General features: G+C 55.9%; 1 protein-coding gene across 1 annotated transcript; it reads left to right on the top strand.

The window, feature by feature from the left end:
• Window positions 1-1,507: 1,507 nt before the first annotated feature.
• On the top strand, window positions 1,508-21,048 carry PRX (periaxin). The gene is made up of 7 exons (XM_003812486.6): window positions 1,508-1,548; window positions 6,499-6,542; window positions 6,626-6,724; window positions 6,851-6,976; window positions 11,018-11,174; window positions 16,006-16,202; window positions 16,852-21,048. The coding sequence occupies exons 4-7, from the start codon at window positions 6,950-6,952 to the stop codon at window positions 20,848-20,850; spliced, it is 4,380 nt and encodes a 1,459-aa protein (XP_003812534.1). The 5' UTR covers window positions 1,508-1,548; window positions 6,499-6,542; window positions 6,626-6,724; window positions 6,851-6,949; the 3' UTR covers window positions 20,851-21,048.
• Window positions 21,049-23,126: the final 2,078 nt, after the last annotated feature.

The following is a 23,126-nucleotide window of genomic DNA, read 5'->3' as shown; positions in this document are numbered from 1 at the left end:
TCTGTGCCTGGCTGGACAATGGGGCAGAAGCTGCTGACATGCGCTTTGGGGGTAATCCCCCAGCCTCAGCCCAGCCCAGGCCTGGGGCCTGGGTTCAGAGAGCGACGAGCTTCCGAGGCAGCAGCCGGGTGGGTTCAAGTGGCATGTGGGGGTACCTGTGCTCCCTGTGCCGCCCCCCGGGGTCTGGTGAGTCAGGGCAGGCTGGGGGCTGGACCAGGGTCCAGGGGTTGGGGGTGAGGCCTGGTAGCTTTGGCTTGGGAGTCGGGCAGGTCTGGGTTCAACTCTGGACCCCTGCCAATGACCTGCTATGGTGATATTGGGAGAGTCACTTACCTTCTCTGAGCCTTCTGGTCTGCAAAGTGGAAGGGGCAGAAGAGTGTAGCAGGGTTTTTGTGGTCCAGGAGAACAGGGGTTGGACCTCAGCTTCACCACCTCCTGGCCACATAGCTATAAATTGGGCATAGCTGGACGCAGTGGCTCACGCCTGTAATCCCAGAACTTTGGGAGGCCGAAGTGGGAAGATCACTTGAGCCCAGGAGTTCGAGACCAGCCTGGGCAACATGGTGAAATTTCGCCATTACAAAAAATACAAAAATTAGCTGGGCATGATGATGCATACCTGTGGTCCCAGCTATTTGAGGGGGCTCAGTCGGGAGGATTGCTTGAACCCAGGAGGTTGAGGCTGCAGTGAGCCATGATCACACCACTGCACTCCAGCCGGGGCAAGAGAGTGAGACCTTGTCTCAAAAAAAAGGGTGGGGAGCATAAGGAGCCCATGTTACACCCTTGATTCAAAAGCAGGGCTTCAGCACTGAGCATGGTACTTAGTATGTGATAGGTGTCCCCCTAAACATTAACTCCATTAGACAGAGAACTGGGGGTCCCCTGTGCCCAGCCTTACTGAAAAGGGGCCAAAACCCCCCAGCAAGATGAGCCAGCCACCTAATTTGTGTGAAAAATAATACCAAATACTTATTAGTAACCCTCATTATGTGCCCGGCATTGTCTTACATTTTCAGTCTCTTTTAACTCGTTTAGTCTTCACCACAACCCCTTAAGGTGGGTACTCTTACTATCCGCAAAGAGAAGCTGTGACTGGCAGCAGGTCACCCAGCGAGGAAGTGGTCGCGCTGTGATTTGAACCCAAGTTGACAGGGAGAGGGAGTGAAAGGAGTTTACAGTAGAGGCAGTTGGCCAGGCCCGGGTCCTGGAGCCAGGAAACAGTGGGGCTGGGGTGGGGTCCTGATTCTCCAAGTCGAGGAAGCCAACGTGCAAATCCTTGAAGCTGAGCTCATGGCAGAGATCTCGGCCCAGGCAAGAGAGAGGCGGCTGGTGGCTGTCTCGTGGCCCCCACCCCTTGGGGATAGATGTAGCTGGAGGAGGGGGATGTTTGTTTCTCCACCACCCACCCTCTGGTGACGTCACACCCCTGCAGCCAATGGCTGGGGTCTCTCTCTCCTCCCCCCTCCCCATTCCTTTTCCCCCCCAGCCTAGGGCTAGGGCTGACAGACGGGACCAGGAGCTCTCGAGGTGTCTGGAGGCTCAGCGGTAAGAGATCAGCCGGCCGGTCCCTTCCCTGGCCAGGCTGAGACACTGTGGGAATGAGGTTCAGGGTCCCGGGAGGTGCTGGGAGGGGGTCTGGGGGCTCAGGAAGCCATGTGGTGTAGGTGTTAAAGGTACAGACTTTGGAGCTGGTGGTTCAAATCCCCTTTCCTCTCCTTTCTGGCTGTGCAGCCTTGGGCAAGATACTTCATCCTTTGTGCCTCTGTTTCCCCATCTCTAAAATGGGCTGATGTCTGGAGGCCACCTCACAGGGCTGGCGCCGAGTAAATGAGTTGCTGCTTTTAAAGAGCTAGGGCAGCCAGGCATGGTGGCTCATGCCTATAATCCCAGCACTTTGGGAGGCTGAGGCGGCAGGACTGCTTAAGCCCAGGAGTTCGAGACCAGCCTGGGCCACATAGAGAGGCCCCAGCTCTACAAAACAAAAAAAATTTTTTTAAATTAGCTGGGCATGGTGGTGCATGCCTGTGGTCCCAGCTACTCTGGAGGCTGAGATGGGAGATTGGGTTGGGCCCAGGAGGTCGGGGCTGCAGTGAGCCGTGATCACACCTCTGCACTCCAGTCTCAGTGACAGAGGGAGACCCTGTCTCCAAAAAACAAACTAACAAACACCAGAGCTGGGGCAGGATGCCTGGGGTGGGTCCCTGGAGTAGGGTGCTAGGGAGGCAGCATGGATCCTGTTGGTGGCAGGCTGGTGCCTGAGCTGGGTTTTGTCGCTCAGCCAAAGCTCCCCTTTGGTAGCAGAGAAAGTGGGGGCCACTGAGGAGCAAAGCTTGGATGTGCAACACTGTGAGAGGAACAGCTCCCTCCCTCCGTACTCTCCCTGTTGCTGTCAGAGACGAGTTTATATTAATTAAGCATTTACTATACATGAGGGATATTCTAAGCACCTGCTGTTCTCTCACAAATCTTCAAAGCCTTTCTTATTGGCTCCATTTTACAGATGGAGAAACTGAGGCCCCAGAGATGAAGGATCTTGCCCAAGTCCTCACACCTGGGAAGTGCTGGAGCAGGGACTAACCGAGGCAGCCAGAGGCCACTGCCTTAACTCCCCCTGACCCCCTAGGTGGCCTCAGATAATGTTTAGAGGTCTGGATGAGTCAGCCCAATCCCTGACCCCCATTGCTATGAGAGATCACGCTGGTGGCGGGGGAAAGCTGAGGCTCTGAGCAGGCAGGGTTCCCAAGTGAAGTTGGTGGCAGTCACCAGGGAAAGAGGGCCAGAAGGGCAATGCCCTCAGCCGATCCCTCAGCAGCCTCCAAATGACAACCCCTCGCTCCCAGCTGCTCTGAAGGGCATGAGTCGCATCTGAAATGGATATCTCAGTTGTACCCACTCCAGGGAGATGTTACAAAGATTTAAGGAGCCAAGACAGGAAGGATCTTAGCACATAGTAGGTGCTCAAGAAATGGGGACCCTGGGGATTCTGAAAGTTCTGGCATATGCCAGGGTCATGCCACAGTAACTACCCAAGAAATAGGCTGCTGGCATCTGGAGTTGTCTGCCTGGTCCCAGTGGATCTGCCTCTAACACAAGGCAGGGACCCTCCCCAGGAGCCTCCCCACCCCTCTTTCCCCTGCCTAGTGGGATAGTCAGAGCTGGGAACACAGAGTCCTCTCTGTGGGTTTCCTTCCGAAGCTGCCCCCACCTTACCCCAGGGGCTGGGTACGTGGCTCAGGAAGAGCACATTTGGGCTAAATATAACCTGGGCTGGGTGCCTGTCCAGGCAGGGACGAAGAAGGAGGGCACTCTCTCTTGTCCCTGCCCTGCCTGAACTTCCTGTGCCAGGCTCCGGGCATGACCCTCACAGCCACGGGCCTGGGACAGAGAGCTGATGACCCAGGAGACCCCCTCTACTACCACCTACAAGGTTCAGGCTTCTCGTGTCCCCAGCTCAGGACTCTGTGCTGTGTATCAGTCCTGGGTAATGGAACTGAGTTCGCTTTCACACCTGGGCTCAAGTCTCGACTCTGTCACTGTGATCACCGGTCTCTTAACTCTCATTGACTCATCAGTTAAATGGGGTCCCACAAGGTCAAGTATATAAAGCGCCTGCCCGGTCCAGGCCCGGCACCTGGCCTGGGTGTGTTTCTAGCACCGTTGGCCCCCTCCTGCCCAACCCAGCTCCTGCCCCAATGCGCAGAGCCACCAATGCAAATTAAGGTGAAGCAGGGGTGAAGGGCAGGCACGGGTCCTAGCTCTGCCCCTTTCTGGCTGGGTGACCCCTCTGTGAGCCTCAGTTTCCACCCCGTAACAGCCACAACATCTAGGGTGATTTTGAGGCCTGTGGGTGCTAGCACAGGGCCCAATTCAGAGGAAATGCCCCAGACATGGCAGACAAGGTCTTAGTGCAGGGACCAGCTAATATTAATACTAACCACTCAATACCCATCAGTTGTTATTGTGATTGTCCAGCTAAAGCGCTGGAGCTTTTTTTATTTTTATTTTTATTTTTTTGAGATGGAGTCTCGCTCTGTCGCACAGGCTGGAGTGCAGTGGTGCATTCTCAGCTCACCACAACCTCCGCTTCCCAGGCTGAAGCGATTCTCCTGCCTCAGCCTCCCGAGTAGCTGGGATTACAGGCGCGCGCTGCCACACCTGGCTAATTTTTGTATTTTTAGTAGAAACGGGGTTTCACCATATTGGCCAGGCTGGTCTCGAACCCCTGACCTCGTGATCCACCCACCTCGGCCTCCTAAAGTGTTGGGATTACAGGCCTAAGCCACGCGCCCAGCCCGTGCTGGAGTTTTTAGACAAGTTCACGTCCTGGCACAGCCTGGAAGGTGCAGGGGGCTCACAGGGGATCCCAGGGAAGGCCACAGAGACCAGGACCCCCTAGGAGATGCAGAGAGAAGCCCTCTTACACTGTGGGGGGCGTGGGTGCTGTGGGAGTGTTAAGGGGTCCCCGTGTCCTCTCTCCTGGCCACTGATGGGCTATGAAAGGCCATTGTGTGGCCAGGGTGGGTGGGCAGGGGCGGAATGCAACTGAGCACAGCAGACGGGCCATTGTGTGAGGGAATGTGCCGCGTGAGGCCTGACCTTTCCCTGTGCAATAGGGGTTGGCGGGTTGGCATGCCAGGTGGGGGCTGTGAGGACAAGCCCAGAGTCGGGGGTTGGGGGAGAGAGTATTCATCTCCATTTCCCCAGATGGGCCTGGCGGGTGGCTGCATGTGAATTTCAGCTTTGCCTCCTTCTGGCTGTGCTATGAGGCCTTGAGCAAGTTCTTTTGGCCTCTCAGGAAATGGGGTTTTCCGAGGTGAAGTAGAAGGTGAAGGTCTTAGCACGGGGGCCAGCAAATACTAACCACTCAGTACCCATCAGGTATTATTACTACCCAGATAAAGGGCTGGAGCCTTCAGACAAATTCAAGTCCTGGCTCGACCATTTGTGACCTGGGCTAGTGACAGCCCTTCCCCCAGCCTCAGGTGTCTCCTCTGTACTGGGCTCAGTAGTAGCTGATTGCACAAGGCTGTGCTGAGGGCCATGTGCAGTGGAGCATGTGGGGCGCTCGACACAAGGTCAGGGCCATAGGAAGTTCTTAGTAATAATAATGGCCTGACAGGTGCAGTGGCTCATGCCTGTAATCCCAGCACTTTGGGAGGCTGAGGCGGGTGGATCACCTGAGGTCAGGAGTTCCAGACCAGCCTGGCCAACATGGTGAAACCCCATCTCTACTAAAAATACAAAAAGTAGCCAGGCGTGGTGGCGGGCACCTGTAATCCCAGCTACTTGGGAGGCTGAGGCAGGAGAATCACTTGAACCCAGGAGGCAGAGGTTGTAGTAAGCCGAATTCGCACCACTTCACTCCAGCTTGGACAACAGAGTGAGACTCTGTCTCAAAATAATAATAATAATAATAATAATAGCAAGTATTTATAAAGCACCTGCCAGGTGCCTGGCACTTTACACTTATTAACTCATTTGAGCCTCGGAACAGCCCTGCGAGGTAAAAGCTCTTATTCTCCACATTTTATAGACAACATAACTGAAGCACAGAGAGGCGCTGTGATTTGCTCACTGGGAGTACATGGGAATGGCTATAACTATTTTATAGCGTCAAGAGGCTGAGGCAGGAGGACAGCATGAGCCCAGGAGTTGGAGCTCAGTTTGGGCAACCTAGGGAGACCCCATCTCTACAAATTAATTTAAAAAATTAACCTGGTGTTGCCAGGTGCGGTGGCTCATGCCTGTAATTCCAGCACTTTGGGAGGCCAAGGTGGGCTGATCACTTGCAGTCAGGAGTTCAAGACCAGCCTGGCCAGCATGGTGAAACTCCGTCTCTACTAAAAATACAAGAAATAGCCGGGTATGGCGGTGCGTACCTGTAGTCCCAAGGTGCGTGCCTGTAGTCCCAACTACTCGGGAGGCTGAGGCGGGAGAATCACTTGAACCCAGGAGTTGGAGGCTGCAGTGAGCCAAGATCGCGCCATTGCACTCCAGCCTAGGTGACAGAGCAAAACTCTCTCTCTCTCTCTCTCTCTCACACACACACACACACACACACAAAACAACAACAAAAAAAACGTAGCCAGGTGTTGTGGCATGCACCTGTGGTCCCAGCTACTCGGGAGGCCAAGGTGGGAGGATCGCCTGAGCCCAGAGACCGAGGCAGCAGTGTGCTGTGATTGCACCACTGCACTCCAGCCTGGGCAATAGAGCTAGACCCTGTCTCAAATAGCAATTATTTTTTAGTGAATTTGGCCCCCTCAGTTGGCCAAGATCTTTGGCACGGGGTCTCTGCTGCCAGACAGGCCTCGGAGTCAGTTTTGGCTTTACCGGGTGTTGTCCAGCTGAGTCATCCTGGGTAAAGGTCTTCTGAGGCTCAGTTTCCCACCTGCACGACGGGGATAGGGTATCAGCAGAACGCAGCAGGGTCAGTCACTCAGGAAGTCATCGGTGGGTGTTAGCCAATAACACTGCTCACATTATTCTTCTTAGAGCGCCGGACCCAGGAGGCCCAAGGAGCTGGAGGTGACCCTCAGGTGAGCGCAGGCTGGTGCCATATGCCCCTCCCCACCCCTTCCTTGCCTGCCTGGAGCTTCACATCCTGCCCTTTCCCTGGCAGGCAGCAAGAACCCCACGGAAGGGCGTGAGCCCTGCAGACAGCTGTGCGGCACCTCGGGCTGGGCTCCTGTTAGGAGGAAGTGCCTGCACCCAGGCAGCGGTGAGAGGACAGCTGGGGTGGGGGCCCTTCTCCCCTTCCAATACCCACCCTGCTTTCTCCCTGTAAGCATGGCCTCCACCTCTCGTCCCCTACTGGCCTCAAGCCTCCACTGCTGTCCTCCCGCAGGCTCAGAGGCAGCTGCTCCATGCAGAACTGAAGCTGGTTCTGCAGCAGAAAGGGGAGAGGACACAGGAGCCTGGGGTGCAGGTGCCTCCCAGCAACGCCATGGAGGCCAGGAGCCGGAGTGCCGAGGTGAGTGCCCATGTGTCCTGCAAGGCGCACTTGAGGGCAATGGGGAGGCACAGACTAGGGCAGCAAGGAGACATTTTCTGGCCTCTCTGTGCCTCATTCTCTCCATCTGTGAAATGGAAATAATAACAGGGTCTATTTTATGGGTCACTGTGAGGAGAAGAAAATTAACATATGTAATGTCCTTAGTGCAGTGTCTGGCACAGGCTAAGACTCAAGGCAGTGAATTCATTGGCGCGCAAAGGAGCTAAATTAATAAGGAGCTGAAGAAAATCCGGCAGAAACCCTTCATCAGAAGAGGCAGTATATGCCAGGTGCAGTGGCGCAGGCCTGGAATTCCAGCACTTTGGGAGGCCGAGGCAGGAGGATCGCTAAAGCCTAGGAGTTTGAGACAAGCCTGGGCAACATAGGAAGACCCTGTCTCTACCGGAAAAAAAAATTAGCCAGGTTTGGTGGTGCATTCCTGTAGTCCCAGCTACTCAGGAGGCTGAGGTGGGAGGATCACCTGAACCCAGGAGGTTGAGGTTGCAGTGAGATATGATTGAACCACTGCACGCCAGCCTGGGTGAAAGAGCAAGATCCTGTCTCATTAAGTCTCCTGTGTGGAAAGAATAAATAAGAAAAACAAAGTAAAAAAAAAAAAAAAGACCCTGTCTAAACACACACACACACACACACACACACACACACACACACACACACACAAGGGCATATAATGTAGCAGTTAAGGACATGGGCTTGGACCCATGGCTCAAATCCCAACCCTACCACTTCAGCTGTGTGGCCCTGGGCAGATGATCTCACCTCTTTCAGCCTCAGTTTCCCACTGAAATGGAGGTAATGGGGCTGGGCACAGTGGCTCACACCTATAATCCCATCACTTCGGGAGGCCAAGGCGGGCGGATCACTTGAGGTTAGGAGTTCGGGACCAGCCTGGCCAATATGGTGAAACCCCATCTCTGCTAAAAATACAAAAATTAGCCGGGCATGATGGTGCACACCTGTAGTCCCAGCTACTCGGGAGGCTGAGGCAGAAGAATTGCTTGAACCCAGGAAGTGGAGGTGGCAGTGAGCCGAGATCACACCATTGCACGCCAGCCTGAGGGTCGCAGCGAGACTCTGTCTCAAAAAAAAAAAAAAAAGAAATGGAGGTAATGATCTCCACCTCTGAGAACTCCCACTTGAGCCATTTGCACAGAGTCTGGTGCTGAGGAAGCCTCTTTGAATGACAGCTGCTGTCACTGTTACTGAGATGGTGGATTGGCATCAACCATGTCTTACTGTATACCAGGCACACAGCGGGTCTACTGTTACAGGGGCCAAGCTGCTACTGGGGGCGAGAGGCAGTGGGTAGAGCGCCAGGAGTTCTCTGCCCACAGGATGGCCTATGAGTTCTGGGGTCACAGACCTAAGGTTGAGGCCCAGCCACTTAACTTGCTACAGGGCATTAGGCAAGTCACTTTACCTCTCTGGGCCTTAGTGTCCTCCTCTGTGACTGCCCAAGGCTATAGGGAGAGGATGAAATGAGATCCTGCAGACTGCATTCGATGGCTCACACCTGTAATCCCAACACTCTGGGAGGCTGAGTCCAGAGGATCCCTTGAGCCCAGGAGCTGGAGACCAGCCTGGGCAAAACAAGACTCCGACTCTTTTTTTTTTTTTTTTTTGAGACGGAGTCTTGGTCTTGTCACCCAGGCTGGAGTGCAGTGGTGTGATCTCAGCTCACTGCAACCTCCGCCTCCCAGGTTCAAGCAATTCTCCTGCCTCAGTCTCCTGAGTAGCTGGGATTACAGGCGCCCACCACCACGCCTGGCTAATTTTAGGACTTTTAGTAGAGATGGGGTTTCGCCATGTTGGCCAGGCTGGTCTTGAACTCCTGACCTCAGGTGATCCTCCCGCCTCGGCCTCCCAAAGTGCTGGGATTATAGGTGTGAGCTACCGCGCCTGGCCTGACTCCGACCCTTAAAAAAAAAAAGTGGCCGGGCGCGGTGGCTCATGGCTGTCATCTCAGCACTCTGGGAGGCTGAGGCGGGTGGATCATGAAGTCAAGAGATCGAGACCATCCTGGCCAACATGGTGAAACTCCATCTCTACTAAAAATACAAAAATTAGCTGGGCGTGGTGGCGTGCACCTGTAATCCCAGCTACTCGGGAGGCTGAGGCAGGAGAATCGCTTGACCTGGGAGGTGGAGGTTGCAGTGAGCCAAGATTGTGCCACTGCACTCCCAGCCTGGGTGACAGAGCGAGACTCCGCGTCAAAAAAAAAAAAAAAAAGAGATTCTGCACATAAAATGCTGAGCCCAGGGCCTGCTGAGCCAAAGGGTGGTACTGGTGGTCACGCTGTTCCCTACAGTCCCAGCCACAACTCTCCTTACCCAGACTGCCCTGCTCAGCCCCCTAGTCCCTTGGGGCCACTGTTGTGGGGCATCTGGCCTAGACCTGCTCACCCTCCAAGTCCTGGGCTCAATTCCAGTCCGTGCTGGCCCCAATGCGTTGGCCATGACAGCGTCCTCTCAGATCCCTACTGCAACCTCCTTCCAGTATGCCTATGTTACCCTATTTTGCAGCAGGGAAGTGGGTCCAGAGAGGGCAAGATTCTTCCTAAGACACACAGCAGATTGGATTCCTAGACAGGATCCAGGTTTGTCACTGCCTCTTCTGGGAAGCCCTATTGTGAATCCCATAGTGGCTTCTGGGCCAGGTCCAATCTGCATCATTTACAGTAAATACCGGGAATGCCATGTCTCCCAGTCCCATTCATTACCCACGCAGACCCCCTTCACTGGATTCCCTCTCCTGTGGGCGTTTCACAGGTCTTCGGGTCATTGAATTTACAATAGAGCACATTCTCACACACATTCAAGCCTGCAGGGAGGCAAATCCCACTCCCTGTCCCGCCAATCCCAGAGGGCTTGAAGGTCCAGCCAGCCCCTTCCTCAGAATCCCATCCTCAACTATTCTCTTGTTCTGCTGTAATTAAAGCCCCTTCCCCATAGTTAAATTCAGCTTGTAGAATATGGGTCTCCGGGCCAGATGCAGTGGCTCATGCCTGTAATCCCAGCGCTTTGGGAGGCTGAGACAGGAGGATCTCTTGAGGCCAGGAGTTTGAGACCAGCCTGGGCAACACAGTGATACCCCTGTCTCTTAAAAAAAAAAATTAAAAATTAGCTGGGCGTGGTGGCGCGTGCCTGTGTTCCCAACTACTTGGGAGACCGGAGCGGAAGGTCTGCTTGAGTTTAAGGAGGTGGAGGCTGCAGTGAGCCATGATCACACCACTGCACTCAAGCCTGGGGACAGAGTGAGAGACCCTGTCTCCCCCAACAAAAAAATAATAAGGGTCTCCGCCCCAGCTCCAAATAACCTCCCATAAACTCTGGCCACATTCCTCTCCTATCTTTTGCACCCTTCTATACCCCATTTGGCTGTTCCTCCCAGGCCTGTGTTGTCTTACCCCTCCTACCCGCACCAACCCCCCCAGCCCCGCCCTCCCAACCTGACCACGCCCCCACGATCCTGGTCCCGCCTCTCAATCACAACTGAAGTTCTCTCCAGCCCACTCCGACGCAGTCCCTCCCCTTACAACCCCGTCTCCTCCCCTAACCCCTTTCGGCTGCCGCTCCAGGGCCTCGGAGAGGCCAGCCGGCCCGCGGAGCTGTTTAACCGTTCCGCGGGTCCTAGAAAGCCAGCCGCAGGCTTGCTTAAAGGGGAGACGCCGGAGTGGGTGTGCCCCGACGTCCTGCGAGGGCAGCGCCGAGGGGCGTGTGCCCTGAAGGCCCGCTGAACAGCCGCTTTTGGCCGGGCGCGGTGGCTCACGCCTGTAATCCCAGCACTTTGGGAGGCCGAGGCGGGAGGATCCCTTGGGCCCAGGAGGAGTTCGAGACCAGCCTGGGCAGTGTGGCGAGACCGTCCCCCACCCCCGTCTCTAAATATATATAAATATATATATGTATATATATGTATATGAGCCACTGTTGAGCGCAATGGCGGGCTCTGGGCGAGGTCCGGCCCTAGAGCCCCAACGCGACACCTCGCCGCCCTCTGCAGGAGCTGAAGCGGGCGGAGTTGGTGGAAATTATCGTGGAGACGGAGGCGCAGACCGGGGTCAGCGGCATCAACGTAGCGGGCGGCGGCAAAGAGGGAATCTTCGTTCGGGAGCTGCGCGAGGACTCACCCGCCGCCAGGAGCCTCAGCCTGCAGGAAGGTGGGCGGGCCCGGGGTGTGGGGCGGGGTCGAACTGCGGGGGCGGGGTTAGGAATCTGCCTTGGGTTCAAAGAGAGGCTGAAACTGACCGGGGGGATGGGGGCGTGACCGGCGACCAGGAGGCGGGGTTAAGGGCTTGGGGCGGGGCTTTGCTGACTGTTCACAGCAAATTCCGGAGGTTCACTGTCTGGGTGCGAATTTCACATCCCCCGTTTACTAGCTTGTGATCTTTCTGTGCCTCAGTTTTCTCATCTCTGAAATGCGACTTATTCTAGTATGGGGTTATTGTGTATTGAGGATTTAACGAGTCAGTATGTGAAAACACTTAGCACATAGCTAAGTGGCACATAGTGCTTAACTAGGTGAGTGCTAGTAAATGTCTTTGTTGTTGGGGCAGGAGAAAAGGGTGGAGTGAGCCACTTAGAGGGGTTGGGAAGAGTAAAGGATGTTTTAGGATATGGATGAAGCTGACGTGATTTATTCATGCAACAACTATTTATTAGTGCCTTCTATTTCAGACTTTATTTATTTATTTATTTTGATACGGAGTTTCTCTCTTGTTGCCCAGGCTGGAGTGCAATGGCACGATCTCGGCTCACTGCCACCTCCGCCTCCCTGGTTCAAGCGATTCTCCTGCCTCAGCCTCCTGAGTAGCTGGGATTACAGGTCCCCTCCACCACGCCCGGCTAATTTTTGTATTTTTAGTAGAGACGGGGTTTCACCATGTTGGCCAGGCTGGTATCGAACTCCCGACCTCAGGTGACCCATCCGCCTCAGTCTCCCAAAGTGCTGGGATTACAGGCGTGAGCCACCGTGCCCCACCCTATGTCAGACATTATCTTAGCTGCTTGGGCTTCAGCCGTGAACAAAACAGTGAACAACAGTCCCTGCACTTATGGAGCTTACATTCCAGTGGGGAGAGATTTTTTTTTTTTTTTTTTGAGACGGAGTCTCGCTCTGTTGCCCAGGCTGGAGTGCAGTGGCGCAATCTCGGCTCACTGCAAGCTCTGCCTCCCGGGTTCACACCATTCTCCTGCCTCAGCCTCCCTAGTAGCTGGGAGGGACTACAGGCGCTCACAACCACGCCCGGCTAATTTTTTGTATTTTTAGTAGAGACGAGGTTTCACCGTGTTAGCCAGGATGGTCTCGATCTCCTGACCTCGTGATCTGCCCGCCTCGGCCTCCCAAAGTGCTGGGATTACAGGCGTGAGCCACCGCGCCCAGCCGGGAGAGACATATTTAAGCAAATTAAGTAAAATACCTAGTAAATTAGAAAGCAGTAAGTGCTACAGTTGCCAGGAGGACAATGTGCTACAGCTGCATTTTTATTATTTTATTTTATTTTATTTATTTACTTATTTATTTTTTTTGAGACGGAGTCTTGCTCTGTCTCCCAGGCTGGAGTGCAGTGGCACGATCTCGGCTCACTGCAAGCTCTGCCTCCCGTGTTCATGCCATTCTCCTGCCTCAGCCTCCCTAGTAACTGGGACTACAGGCACCCGCCACCACGCCCGGCTAATTTTTTTTGTATTTTTAGTAGAGACGGGGTTTCACCGTGTTAGCCAGGATGGTCTCCATCTTCTGACCTCGTGATCCGCCCTCCTCGGCCTCCCAAAGTGCTGGGATTACAGGAGTGAGCCACCGAGGCCGGCCTACAGCTGCATTTTTAAATGGGGGTGGGCTTGGCTGGGTGCATAATCCTAGCACTTTGGGAGGCTGAGGTGGGCTGATCACCTGAGGTCAGGAGTTCGAGGCCAGCCTGGCCAATATGGCGAAACTCTGTCTCTACTAAAAATTCAAAAATTAGCCGGGTGTGGTGGTAGGCGCCTATAATCCCAGCTACTCAGGAGACTGAGGCAGGAGAATTGCTTAAGGTTGCAGTAAGCCGAGTTCGCGCCACTTCACTCCAGCCTGAGCGAAAGAGCAAAACTCCGCCTAAAAAAAAAAAAAAAAATGGGGTGGGCTGGAAAGGGTGAAAAGGCTAAAGGAGGTAAGGGAACAAGCTATGAGGCCATCTGGAAGAGGGAACAGACAGCAAAAATGCCCCAAGGTGGGACCATGCCTAGCGTGTGGTAGAAACAGTGAGGAAGCCAGTGTCTACGCAATTGAGTTAGTGAAGAGGAGAGTAAGAGAGAAGGCCAGAGAGGTAAGGGGAGGACATTTTTTAGAGGGCTTTATAAGACTTTGGCTTTTATTCTGTGAGGGCTGTGAGCAGGGAGAAACGTGAATTGACTGTGCTGAACTGCTGCATTAACAGTAGAGTATGGCCAAGCATTGTGTGGCTCACACCTGTAATCCCAGCACTTGGGGAAGCCAAGGTGGGAGGATCGCTTGAGCCCAGGAGACTGAAGCTGCAATGAGCCATGATCACACCACTGCACTCCAGCTTGGGCAACAGAGCAAGATTCTGTTTCAAAAACAAGGCCAACAACAACAAACAGTAGAATATATGAAGGCAGGTTTAGGAGCAGGGAGATCAACAAACTGGCTACTGTGATTATCCAGGTAAGAGATGAGGATGCTCAGGACCAAAGGGTTTCGGAGGTATATATATATTTGGATTCTGGATATATTTTGAAGGAGGAGCTTTGAGGACTGGATATTGGGTATGATGGAAAGAGAGTTGTCCAGGATGGATCTGGGGATTTTTGACCTGAGGATGGAGTTGCTGGTCCCTCAAAAAGAGCACACTGAGGCTAGTACTAAGAAAGACCAGGAGTGCAGTTTGGATCTGTTAAAGGAGAGGCGTGGTGTGGGACATCCAGGTGGAGATATGATGGAGATGTTGGATGTGAGTCTAGGGTGGAGGGGAGAGTGCTGGACTGGAGAGATATACTTGGGAATTGTTAGCAGATTTATGATCTTTTAACTTCTCAATCTGGATGAACTTCCCAAGAATTCCCAAGGGGTGACTTGAGCATGTAGACAGAGAGGAGGTCCAAGTCCTGAGGTCTGGGGTAGTGTGTCTTTAAGAGGCCAGAGAGGCTGGGTGTGGTGGCATGGGCCTGCATTCGCAGGAGGATCGCTGGAGCCTGGAAGTTCAAGGCTGCAGTGATTTGTCATTGCACCAGTGTACCACAGCCTGGGTGAAGAGTGAGATCTTGTCTTTTTTTTTTTTTTTTTTTTGAGATGGAATTTCGCTCTTGTTGCCCAGGCTGGAGTGCAATGGCGCGATCTCAGCTCACCGCAACCTCCGCCTCCCGGGTTCAAGTGATTCTCCTGCCTCGGCCTCCCTAGTAGCTGGGATTACAGACATGTGCCAACATGCCTGGCCAATTTTGTATTTTTAGTAGAGACAGGGTTTCTCCATATTGGTCAGGCTGGTCTCGAACTCCCGACCTCAGGTGATCCGCCTGCCTCGGCCTCCCAAAGTGCTGGGATTACAGGCATGAGCCACCGCACCTGGCGAGATCTTGTCTTAAAAAAAAAGAGGAGGGGCTGGGCACGGTGGCTCACGCCTGTAATGCCAGCACTTTAGGAGGCCAAGGCGGGCAGATCACCTGACGTCGGGAGTTCGAGACCAGCCTGACCAACGTGGAGAAACCCTGTCTCTACTAAAAATACAAAATTAGCTGGGTGTGGTGGTGCATGCCTGTGGTCCCAGCTACTCAGGAGGCTGAGGCAGGAGGGTCGCTTGAACCCGGGAGGCAGAGGTTGCGGTGAGCCAAGATCGCGCCATTGCACTCCAGCTTGGGCAACAAGAGCAAAACTCCACCTAAAAAGAAAAGAAAAGAAAAGAAAGACAGACAGACAGAAAGAAAGAAAGAAAGGAAAGAAAGCTGGGTGAAAGAAAGAAAGGAAAGAAAGCTGGGTGTAGTGGCTCATGCCTGTAATATCAGCATTTTGGGAGGCTGGAGTGGGAGGATCAGTTGAGCCTAGGAATTTGAGATTGGACTGGGCAACATAGTGAGACTGTTTAGAAAAGAAAGAAAGAAATCAGGGAGAGGGAAAGCAAACATCTGTGGAGACTGACAAGGAACTCCCAGAGACGCTCCAGAGGGTGTGGCACCTTGGAAGCCAAGGGAAGCAAGGGTATGACAGAGAGTGAGGTTAGATCAGATGCTGAGTGGTTTAAGCAGATGAGGCCTGGGACTTGACCCTTGGACTTACTATACAGAGGTCACTGCCTGGGACCTTGAGAGGAGCAGTTCAGATGTGCGTGTTGGAAAGCAGGGTCAGAGGTGTGACTGGAGAACTGGTAACAATGCCACTGGAGAACTGAATACCTTTTGCCTATCAAGGTGAACAGATAAATGGGGCAGGAGCTCCGGGGGAGTGAGGCCATGACAACCTTTCTTATGCGAGAAGTAATAATATGTTTGTATGCTGATGGGAATAATGTAGACGAGAAGGACAACTGATGACGTGGGAAGAGGAGAGAATTGCTGGAGGATGTCCCTGAGAAGGCGGTGGAGAGATTGCCCTGAGCTAGGAGTGGGGTTAGTTCATCCCCAGGAACAGGAAGGCGAGTGGAGTAAGTCGCCGCAGGAGAAAGGGGGTGAACACACAGTGTGGGAGATTCTGGAAGTTCCCTTCTGATTCTGTTCTCTCGGTAAAAGAAGCAAAGTCAGTATCTGAAACGTAAGGATGGGTAGGGGAGCGACAAGGTGCGGGCGTGACCTGAGTGGGCGCGGCTTTGTTCATTGCAGGGGGCGGGGATAAGGTCATGGGGCGGGGACTAGCGTAACTGCGACTTAATCCTGCGCTGGGGATTGGAGAAACTAAAATTTGGGGCGGGTCCTCACCGCGAGGGCTCCGTGCAAGTGGGCAGAACTAGGCCCGGGTGGAGCCGGGAGATGCCCACGTGCTGCGCACCTCCACCTCGCCCGCAGGGGACCAGCTGCTGAGTGCCCGAGTGTTCTTCGAGAACTTCAAGTACGAGGACGCACTACGCCTGCTGCAATGCGCCGAGCCTTACAAAGTCTCCTTCTGCCTGAAGCGCACTGTGCCCACCGGGGACCTGGCGCTGCGGCCCGGGACCGTGTCTGGCTACGAGATCAAGGGCCCGCGGGCCAAGGTGGCCAAGCTGGTACGCGTGCTTAGCCCGGCCCCGGCCCTGGACTGCCCCAGCGATCCGGTCTCTGCGCCGTGAGCCCCATTCCCCGCCATCGTGGGCCAGCCTTGCCCTCTGTCTTGTCACTAACCCAAGCTAATTCCACCCTCTGCCCCTTCCTCTCTGCCCCAAACTCTTCCCCGGGAAGGGGGACAGACCCACCCCAGCCCAGGGCCCTCACCCACCTCGGAGAGGCGTCCCCACCATTGGATCCAGGCTTGCTAGGGGTCCTGAACCAGGCTACTTCGAACCAGGAAAGCCAGATTCCAGCCTGAGTGCCGGCCCAATTACTGCTGAGTGGCCCTGGACAAAGTTGTTTCTCTCCCTGGGCCTCAGTTTCCCCATCTCTAGAATGAGGATGTTGGGGAAAATCCCGGATCAGGATCTAGAAGTCTTGGGTCCCAGTCCCTACACTCCTGTTGACTCATTTGGAGATTCTAGATGGCTGCCTGCTTTCCTGGGCACTCATGGTGAAATGACAGGCAAGAAGTGGGGATGATGTTTGGGGAACAAGATACTTGACCCAGCACACCCCCCGCCTGGTCCAATACCAGGTGGGGCTCTTCCTGTCCACTCCCAGCCTCCCACTGTCCCACCGCCTCCTGCCTCTCTCCTCTCTCCCCAGAACATCCAGAGTCTGTCCCCTGTGAAGAAGAAGAAGATGGTGCCTGGGGCTCTGGGGGTCCCCGCTGACCTGGCCCCTGTTGACGTCGAGTTCTCCTTTCCCAAGTTCTCCCGCCTGCGTCGGGGCCTCAAAGCCGAGGCTGTCAAGGGTCCTGTCCCAGCTGCCCCTGCCCGCCGGCGCCTCCAGTTGCCTCGGCTGCGTGTACGAGAAGTGGCCGAAGAGGCTCAGGCAGCCCGGCTGGCCGCCGCCGCTCCTCCCCCCAGGAAAGCCAAGGTGGAGGCTGAGGTGGCCGCAGGAGCTCGTTTCACAGCCCCTCAGGTGGAGCTGGTTGGGCCGCGGCTGCCAGGGGCCGAGGTGGGTGTCCCCCAGGTCTCAGCCCCCAAGGCTGCCCCCTCAGCAGAGGCAGCTGGTGGCTTTGCCCTCCACCTGCCAACCCTTGGGCTCGGAGCCCCGGCTCCGCCTGCTGTGGAGGCCCCAGCCGTGGGAATCCAGGTCCCCCAGGTGGAGCTGCCTGCCTTGCCCTCACTGCCCACTCTGCCCACACTTCCCTGCCTAGAGACCCGGGAAGGGGCTGTGTCGGTAGTGGTGCCCACCCTGGATGTGGCAGCACCGACTGTGGGGGTGGACCTGGCCTTGCCGGGTGCAGAGGTGGAGGCCCGGGGAGAGGCACCTGAGGTGGCCCTGAAGATGCCCCGCCTTAGTTTTCCCCGATTTGGGGCTCGAGCAAAGGAAGTTGCTGAGGCCAAGGTAGCCAAGGTCAGCCCTGAGGCCAGGGTGAAAGGTCCCAGACTTCGAATGCCCACCTTTGGGCTTTCCCTCTTGGAGCCCCGGCCCACTGCTCCTGAAGTTGTAGAGAGCAAGCTGAAGCTGCCCACCATCAAGATGCCCTCCCTTGGCATCGGAGTGTCAGGGCCCGAGGTCAAGGTGCCCAAGGGACCTGAAGTGAAGCTCCCCAAGGCTCCTGAGGTCAAGCTTCCAAAAGTGCCCGAGGCAGCCCTTCCAGAGGTTCGACTCCCAGAGGTGGAGCTCCCCAAGGTGTCAGAGATGAAACTCCCAAAGGTGCCAGAGATGGCTGTGCCGGAGGTGCGGCTTCCAGAGGTAGAGCTGCCCAAAGTGTCAGAGATGAAACTCCCAAAGGTGCCAGAGATGGCTGTGCCAGAGGTGCGGCTTCCAGAGGTACAGCTGCTGAAAGTGTCGGAGATGAAACTCCCAAAGGTGCCAGAGATGGCTGTGCCAGAGGTGCGGCTTCCAGAGGTACAGCTGCTGAAAGTGTCAGAGATGAAACTCCCAGAGGTGTCAGAGGTGGCTGTGCCAGAGGTGCGGCTTCCAGAGGTGCAGCTGCCGAAAGTGCCAGAGATGAAAGTCCCTGAGATGAAGCTTCCAAAGGTGCCTGAGATGAAACTTCCTGAGATGAAACTCCCTGAAGTGCAACTCCCGAAGGTGCCCGAGATGGCCGTGCCCGATGTGCACCTCCCAGAAGTGCAGCTTCCAAAAGTCCCAGAGATGAAGCTCCCTGAGATGAAACTCCCTGAGGTGAAACTCCCGAAGGTGCCCGAGATGGCTGTGCCCGATGTGCACCTCCCGGAAGTGCAGCTCCCGAAAGTCCCAGAGATGAAACTCCCTAAAATGCCTGAGATGGCTGTGCCAGAGGTTCGACTCCCCGAGGTGCAGCTGCCAAAAGTCTCAGAGATGAAACTCCCCAAGGTGCCTGAAATGGCCGTGCCCGATGTACACCTCCCAGAGGTGCAGCTGCCCAAAGTCTGTGAAATGAAAGTCCCTGACATGAAGCTCCCAGAGATAAAACTCCCCAAGGTGCCTGAGATGGCTGTGCCCGATGTGCATCTCCCCGAGGTGCAGCTGCCGAAAGTGTCAGAGATTCGGCTGCCGGAAATGCAAGTGCCGAAGGTTCCCGACGTGCATCTTCCGAAGGCACCAGAGGTGAAGATGCCCAGGGCTCCAGAGGTGCAGCTAAAGGCCGCCAAGGCAGAACAGGCAGAAGGGATGGAATTTGGCTTCAAGATGCCCAAGATGACCATGCCCAAGCTAGGGAGGGCAGAGTCCCCATCACGTGGCAAGCCAGGCGAGGCGGGTGCTGAGGTCTCAGGGAAGCTGGTAACACTTCCCTGTCTGCAGCCAGAGGTGGATGGTGAGGCTCATGTGGGTGTCCCCTCTCTCACTCTGCCTTCAGTGGAGCTAGACCTGCCAGGAGCACTTGGCCTGCAGGGGCAGGTCCCAGCCGCTAAAATGGGCAAGGGAGAGCGGGCAGAGGGCCCCGAGGTGGCAGCAGGGGTCAGGGAAGTGGGCTTCCGAGTGCCCTCTGTTGAAATTGTCACCCCACAGCTGCCCGCCGTGGAAATTGAGGAAGGGCGGCTGGAGATGATGGAGATAAAAGTCAAGCCCTCTTCCAAGTTCTCCTTACCTAAGTTTGGACTCTCGGGGCCAAAGGTGGCTAAGGCAGAGGCTGAGGGGGCTGGGCGAGCTACCAAGCTGAAGGTATCCAAATTTGCCATCTCACTCCCCAAGGCTCGGGTAGGGGCTGAGGCTGAGGCCAAAGGGGCCGGGGAGGCAGGCCTGCTGCCTGCCCTCGATCTGTCCATCCCGCAGCTCAGCCTGGATGCCCACCTGCCCTCAGGCAAGGTAGAGGTGGCAGGGGCCGACCTCAAGTTCAAGGGGCCCAGGTTTGCTCTGCCCAAGTTTGGGGTCAGAGGCCGGGACACTGAGGCAGCAGAACTAGTGCCAGGGATGGCTGAGTTGGAGGGCAAGGGCTGGGGCTGGGATGGGAGGGTGAAGATGCCCAAGCTGAAGATGCCCTCCTTTGGGCTGGCTCGAGGGAAGGAAGCAGAAGTTCAAGGTGATCGTGCCAGCCCAGAGGAAAAGGCTGAGTCCACCGCTGTGCAGCTTAAGATCCCCGAGGTGGAGCTGGTCACGCTGGGTGCCCAGGAGGAAGGGAGGGCAGAGGGGGCTGTGGCCGTCAGTGGAATGCAGCTGTCAGGCCTGAAGGTGTCCACAGCCAGGCAGGTGGTCACTGAGGGCCATGAGGCGGGGCTGAGGATGCCTCCGCTGGGCATCTCCCTGCCACAGGTGGAGCTGACCGGCTTTGGGGAGGCAGGTACCCCAGGGCAGCAGGCTCAGAGTACAGTCCCTTCAGCAGACGGCACAGCAGGCTACAGGGTTCAGGTGCCCCAGGTGACCCTGTCTCTGCCTGGAGCCCAGGTTGCAGGTGGTGAGCTGCTGGTGGGTGAGGGTGTCTTCAAGATGCCCACCGTGACAGTGCCCCAGCTTGAGCTGGACGTGGGGCTAAGCCGAGAGGCACAGGCGGGCGAGGCGGCCACAGGCGAGGGTGGGCTGAGGCTGAAGTTGCCCACACTGGGGGCCAGAGCTAGGGTGGGGGGCGAGGGTGCTGAGGAGCAGCCCCCAGGGGCCGAGCGTACCTTCTGCCTCTCACTGCCCGACGTGGAGCTCTCGCCACCCGGGGGCAACCATGCCAAGTACCAGGTGGCAGAGGGGGAGGGAGAGGCCGGACACAAGCTCAAGGTACGGCTGCCCAGGTTTGGCCTGGCGCGGGCCAAGGAGGGGGCCGAGGAGGGTGAGAAGGCCAAGAGCCCCAAACTCAGGCTGCCCCGAGTGGGCTTCAGCCAAAGTGAGATGGTCACTGGGGAAGGCTCCCCCAGCCCCGAGGAGGAGGAGGAGGAAGAGGGCAGTGGGGAAGGGGCCTCGGGTCGCCGGGGCCGGGGCCGGGTCCGCTTGCCACGTGTAGGCCTGGCGGCCCCTTCTAAAGCCTCTCGGGGGCAGGAGGGCGATGCAGGCCCCAAGTCCCCCGTCAGAGAGAAGTCACCCAAGTTCCGCTTCCCCAGGGTGTCCCTAAGCCCCAAGGCCCGGAGTGGGAGTGGGGACCAGGAAGAGGGTGGATTCCAGGTGCGGCTGCCCAGCGTGGGGTTTTCAGAGACAGGGGCTCCAGGCCCGGCCAGGATGGAGGGGGCTCAGGCTGCGGCTGTCTGAAGCCCCTAGTCAGATGGGGATCCCTTCCTGCCTTCCTTTCTCTACCCCCTCGCTGTCGTGTGTGTGATAACTAGCACTAACCCTAAGAGGGCCGGGAGGTGGGTGACTGACCAGGGCTGGCAGGGAGGCCTGCTCCTGTCTCTCTGGCAGGAGTGCCTGTACCCCACCAAGCCATGTGAATAAAATAATCTGGAAGTAGCCATGTATTTGTCTCCTCTGTGTGCATAGGGGGCAGGGAGGGGCAGGAGTGGGTATAGGGGAGATGCAGAGAAGGCAGTCTCCAAAGAGGAGGTTCTAGCGGTCGCCTGAGCCTGGCCTGAGGGGAACCTCTGGTGTGAGGGGAGAAACAGGTCATACTTGGTCTGAGAAGAGTCAGGGCGGGTTGGGCGCAGTGGCTTATGCCTGTAAGCCCAGCACTTGGGAGGCCAAAGCAGGAGGATTGCTTGAGCTCGGGAGTTTAAGACCAGCCTGGGAAACATAGGGAAACCTCATCCCTACAAAAAATACAAAAAATATCCAGGCATGGTGGCCCGTGCCTGTAATCCCAGCTACTCGGGAGGCTGAGGTGGGAGGATCACTTGAGCCTGGGAGGTCGAGGCTGCAGTGAGCCTTGATGGCGCCCCTGCACTCCAGCCTGGGCAACAGAGCCAGACTGTTTCAACAAAAACAAAAACAAAGACTCAGGATGGCCTTGGGACAGGCCGTGGTGGGAAGGGAGACGTCCCTAGCCCTTGAGAATTCCCAGGGGTTGTTAAAGAGGACTCTGGGATGTTCCCTGGCAGAGCACAGCTTCGGGACCCCTCTGCCAGGAAGCCTGCCTGTCCTGGGGGACCCACTCCTACCAGGCTGGTTGCTCCCCACCTGCCCTCTGCCGGTGAGGGCACTTCTGCACATCCTGGCCTTCTCTTTCCTGTCTGGCTGGTTTGACTGCCCTGTCCACTCTGGCCCCACCCAGGAAGGCCGCTCCTGGTCCCCTCAAAGCCTCTACCCCAGAAACACAGCCGCCTCTTGGAACTAGGTCCCAGGGTCCTCAGCACCTGTCAGTGCTGGTCTCAGCTCCCAGGGGCCATGGGCCATCCATCCCTGCCATCTCAATTCAGGATCTAAGTCCTGAGGCTCCCAGCAGGGCCTCCAGCCTCCTCCATGTCTCTCTGTGATGTCCCACACTGGACTAAGGAGACTCAATATCCAGTCCCAAGTCTCGCCCCGACAGCCCCTCACTCTCCTCACATCTCCCTATCCTGTCTCAGTGGATGAGGGGCCTGGCAGAATTCCCCACTCACTTGAGTACCTTGTCCCTTCGAGCCGGCCTTCCTCAGGTCACTGTCTCACCACACACTTTTTCTTTGCCCCCACCAAACATGGCAGGAGTTATCTACACTCACGGTGCACCCCCATTTCCAAGACCCCAGCATTTGGGGTTTTCCTCCTACCTTGTCTGTGTCAGCAGTGACCTCCCCGTGGCCACGCCTGAGGGTTTCCTTTGTCTCTCTTGTCCTGACTCTTCAAGGCCCCTTCGATCTTCCTGACACTTGCTCCTCTTCCCCACACCTCTCTCTCCCCGTGCTCCTTGGGCACCGGAGGTTCCTCCCGGGCCCTTGTCCACCCCCACACCCTCCCTAGGGTGCATCACCCTCCCCCATGGCTTCCACGCCTCCTCTCTGTGCTGACAACTCCCAAACTCTCTCCTGCATCCCCTTGGGGACCCAGCAGCTTCTGCACCCCTTCCCCAGAGGTCTCCTGGTTTTTAGGAGGTTGTGTGGGTGGTGGTTCAGAATTTGGCGCTGGAGCCAGGCTGCTTAGGGTCAGAGGCTGTCTCTGGCAGTCACTTGAGTGACCTTAGGCATTTTATTTTATCATTTATTTATTTATTTTTATTTTTTGAGACAGAGTCTCACTCTGTCACCCATGCTGGAGTGCAGTGGTGCAATCTTGGCTCACAGCAACCTCCGCCTTCCAGGTTCAGGCGATTCTCATACCTCAGCCTCCCGACCTCAGCCTCCCAAGTAGCTGGAACTACAGGTGTATACCACCATGCCCAGCTAATTTTTGTATTTTTAGTGGAGTTGGGGTTTTGTCATGTTGGCAAGGCTGGTCTCAAACTCCTGACCTCAGGTGATCTGCCCACCTTGGCCTCTCAAAGTGCTGGGATTACAGGCGTAAGCCACCGCTCCTGGCCAGGCACTTTAAAAACTTCTTTGTGCCTTGATTCTCTCTTCCATAAAATCCCTACTTTGTATGTTGTAAGGATCAGATAAGACTTCTAAAGCACTTCA

The sequence above is a fragment of the Pan paniscus genome, chromosome 20 (genome assembly GCF_029289425.2).
Source record: "Pan paniscus chromosome 20, NHGRI_mPanPan1-v2.0_pri, whole genome shotgun sequence".
Lineage (NCBI taxonomy): Eukaryota > Metazoa > Chordata > Mammalia > Primates > Hominidae > Pan > Pan paniscus.
Note: the sequence above shows the minus strand (reverse complement) of the source record. Positions and strands in the feature narration are given on the sequence as shown.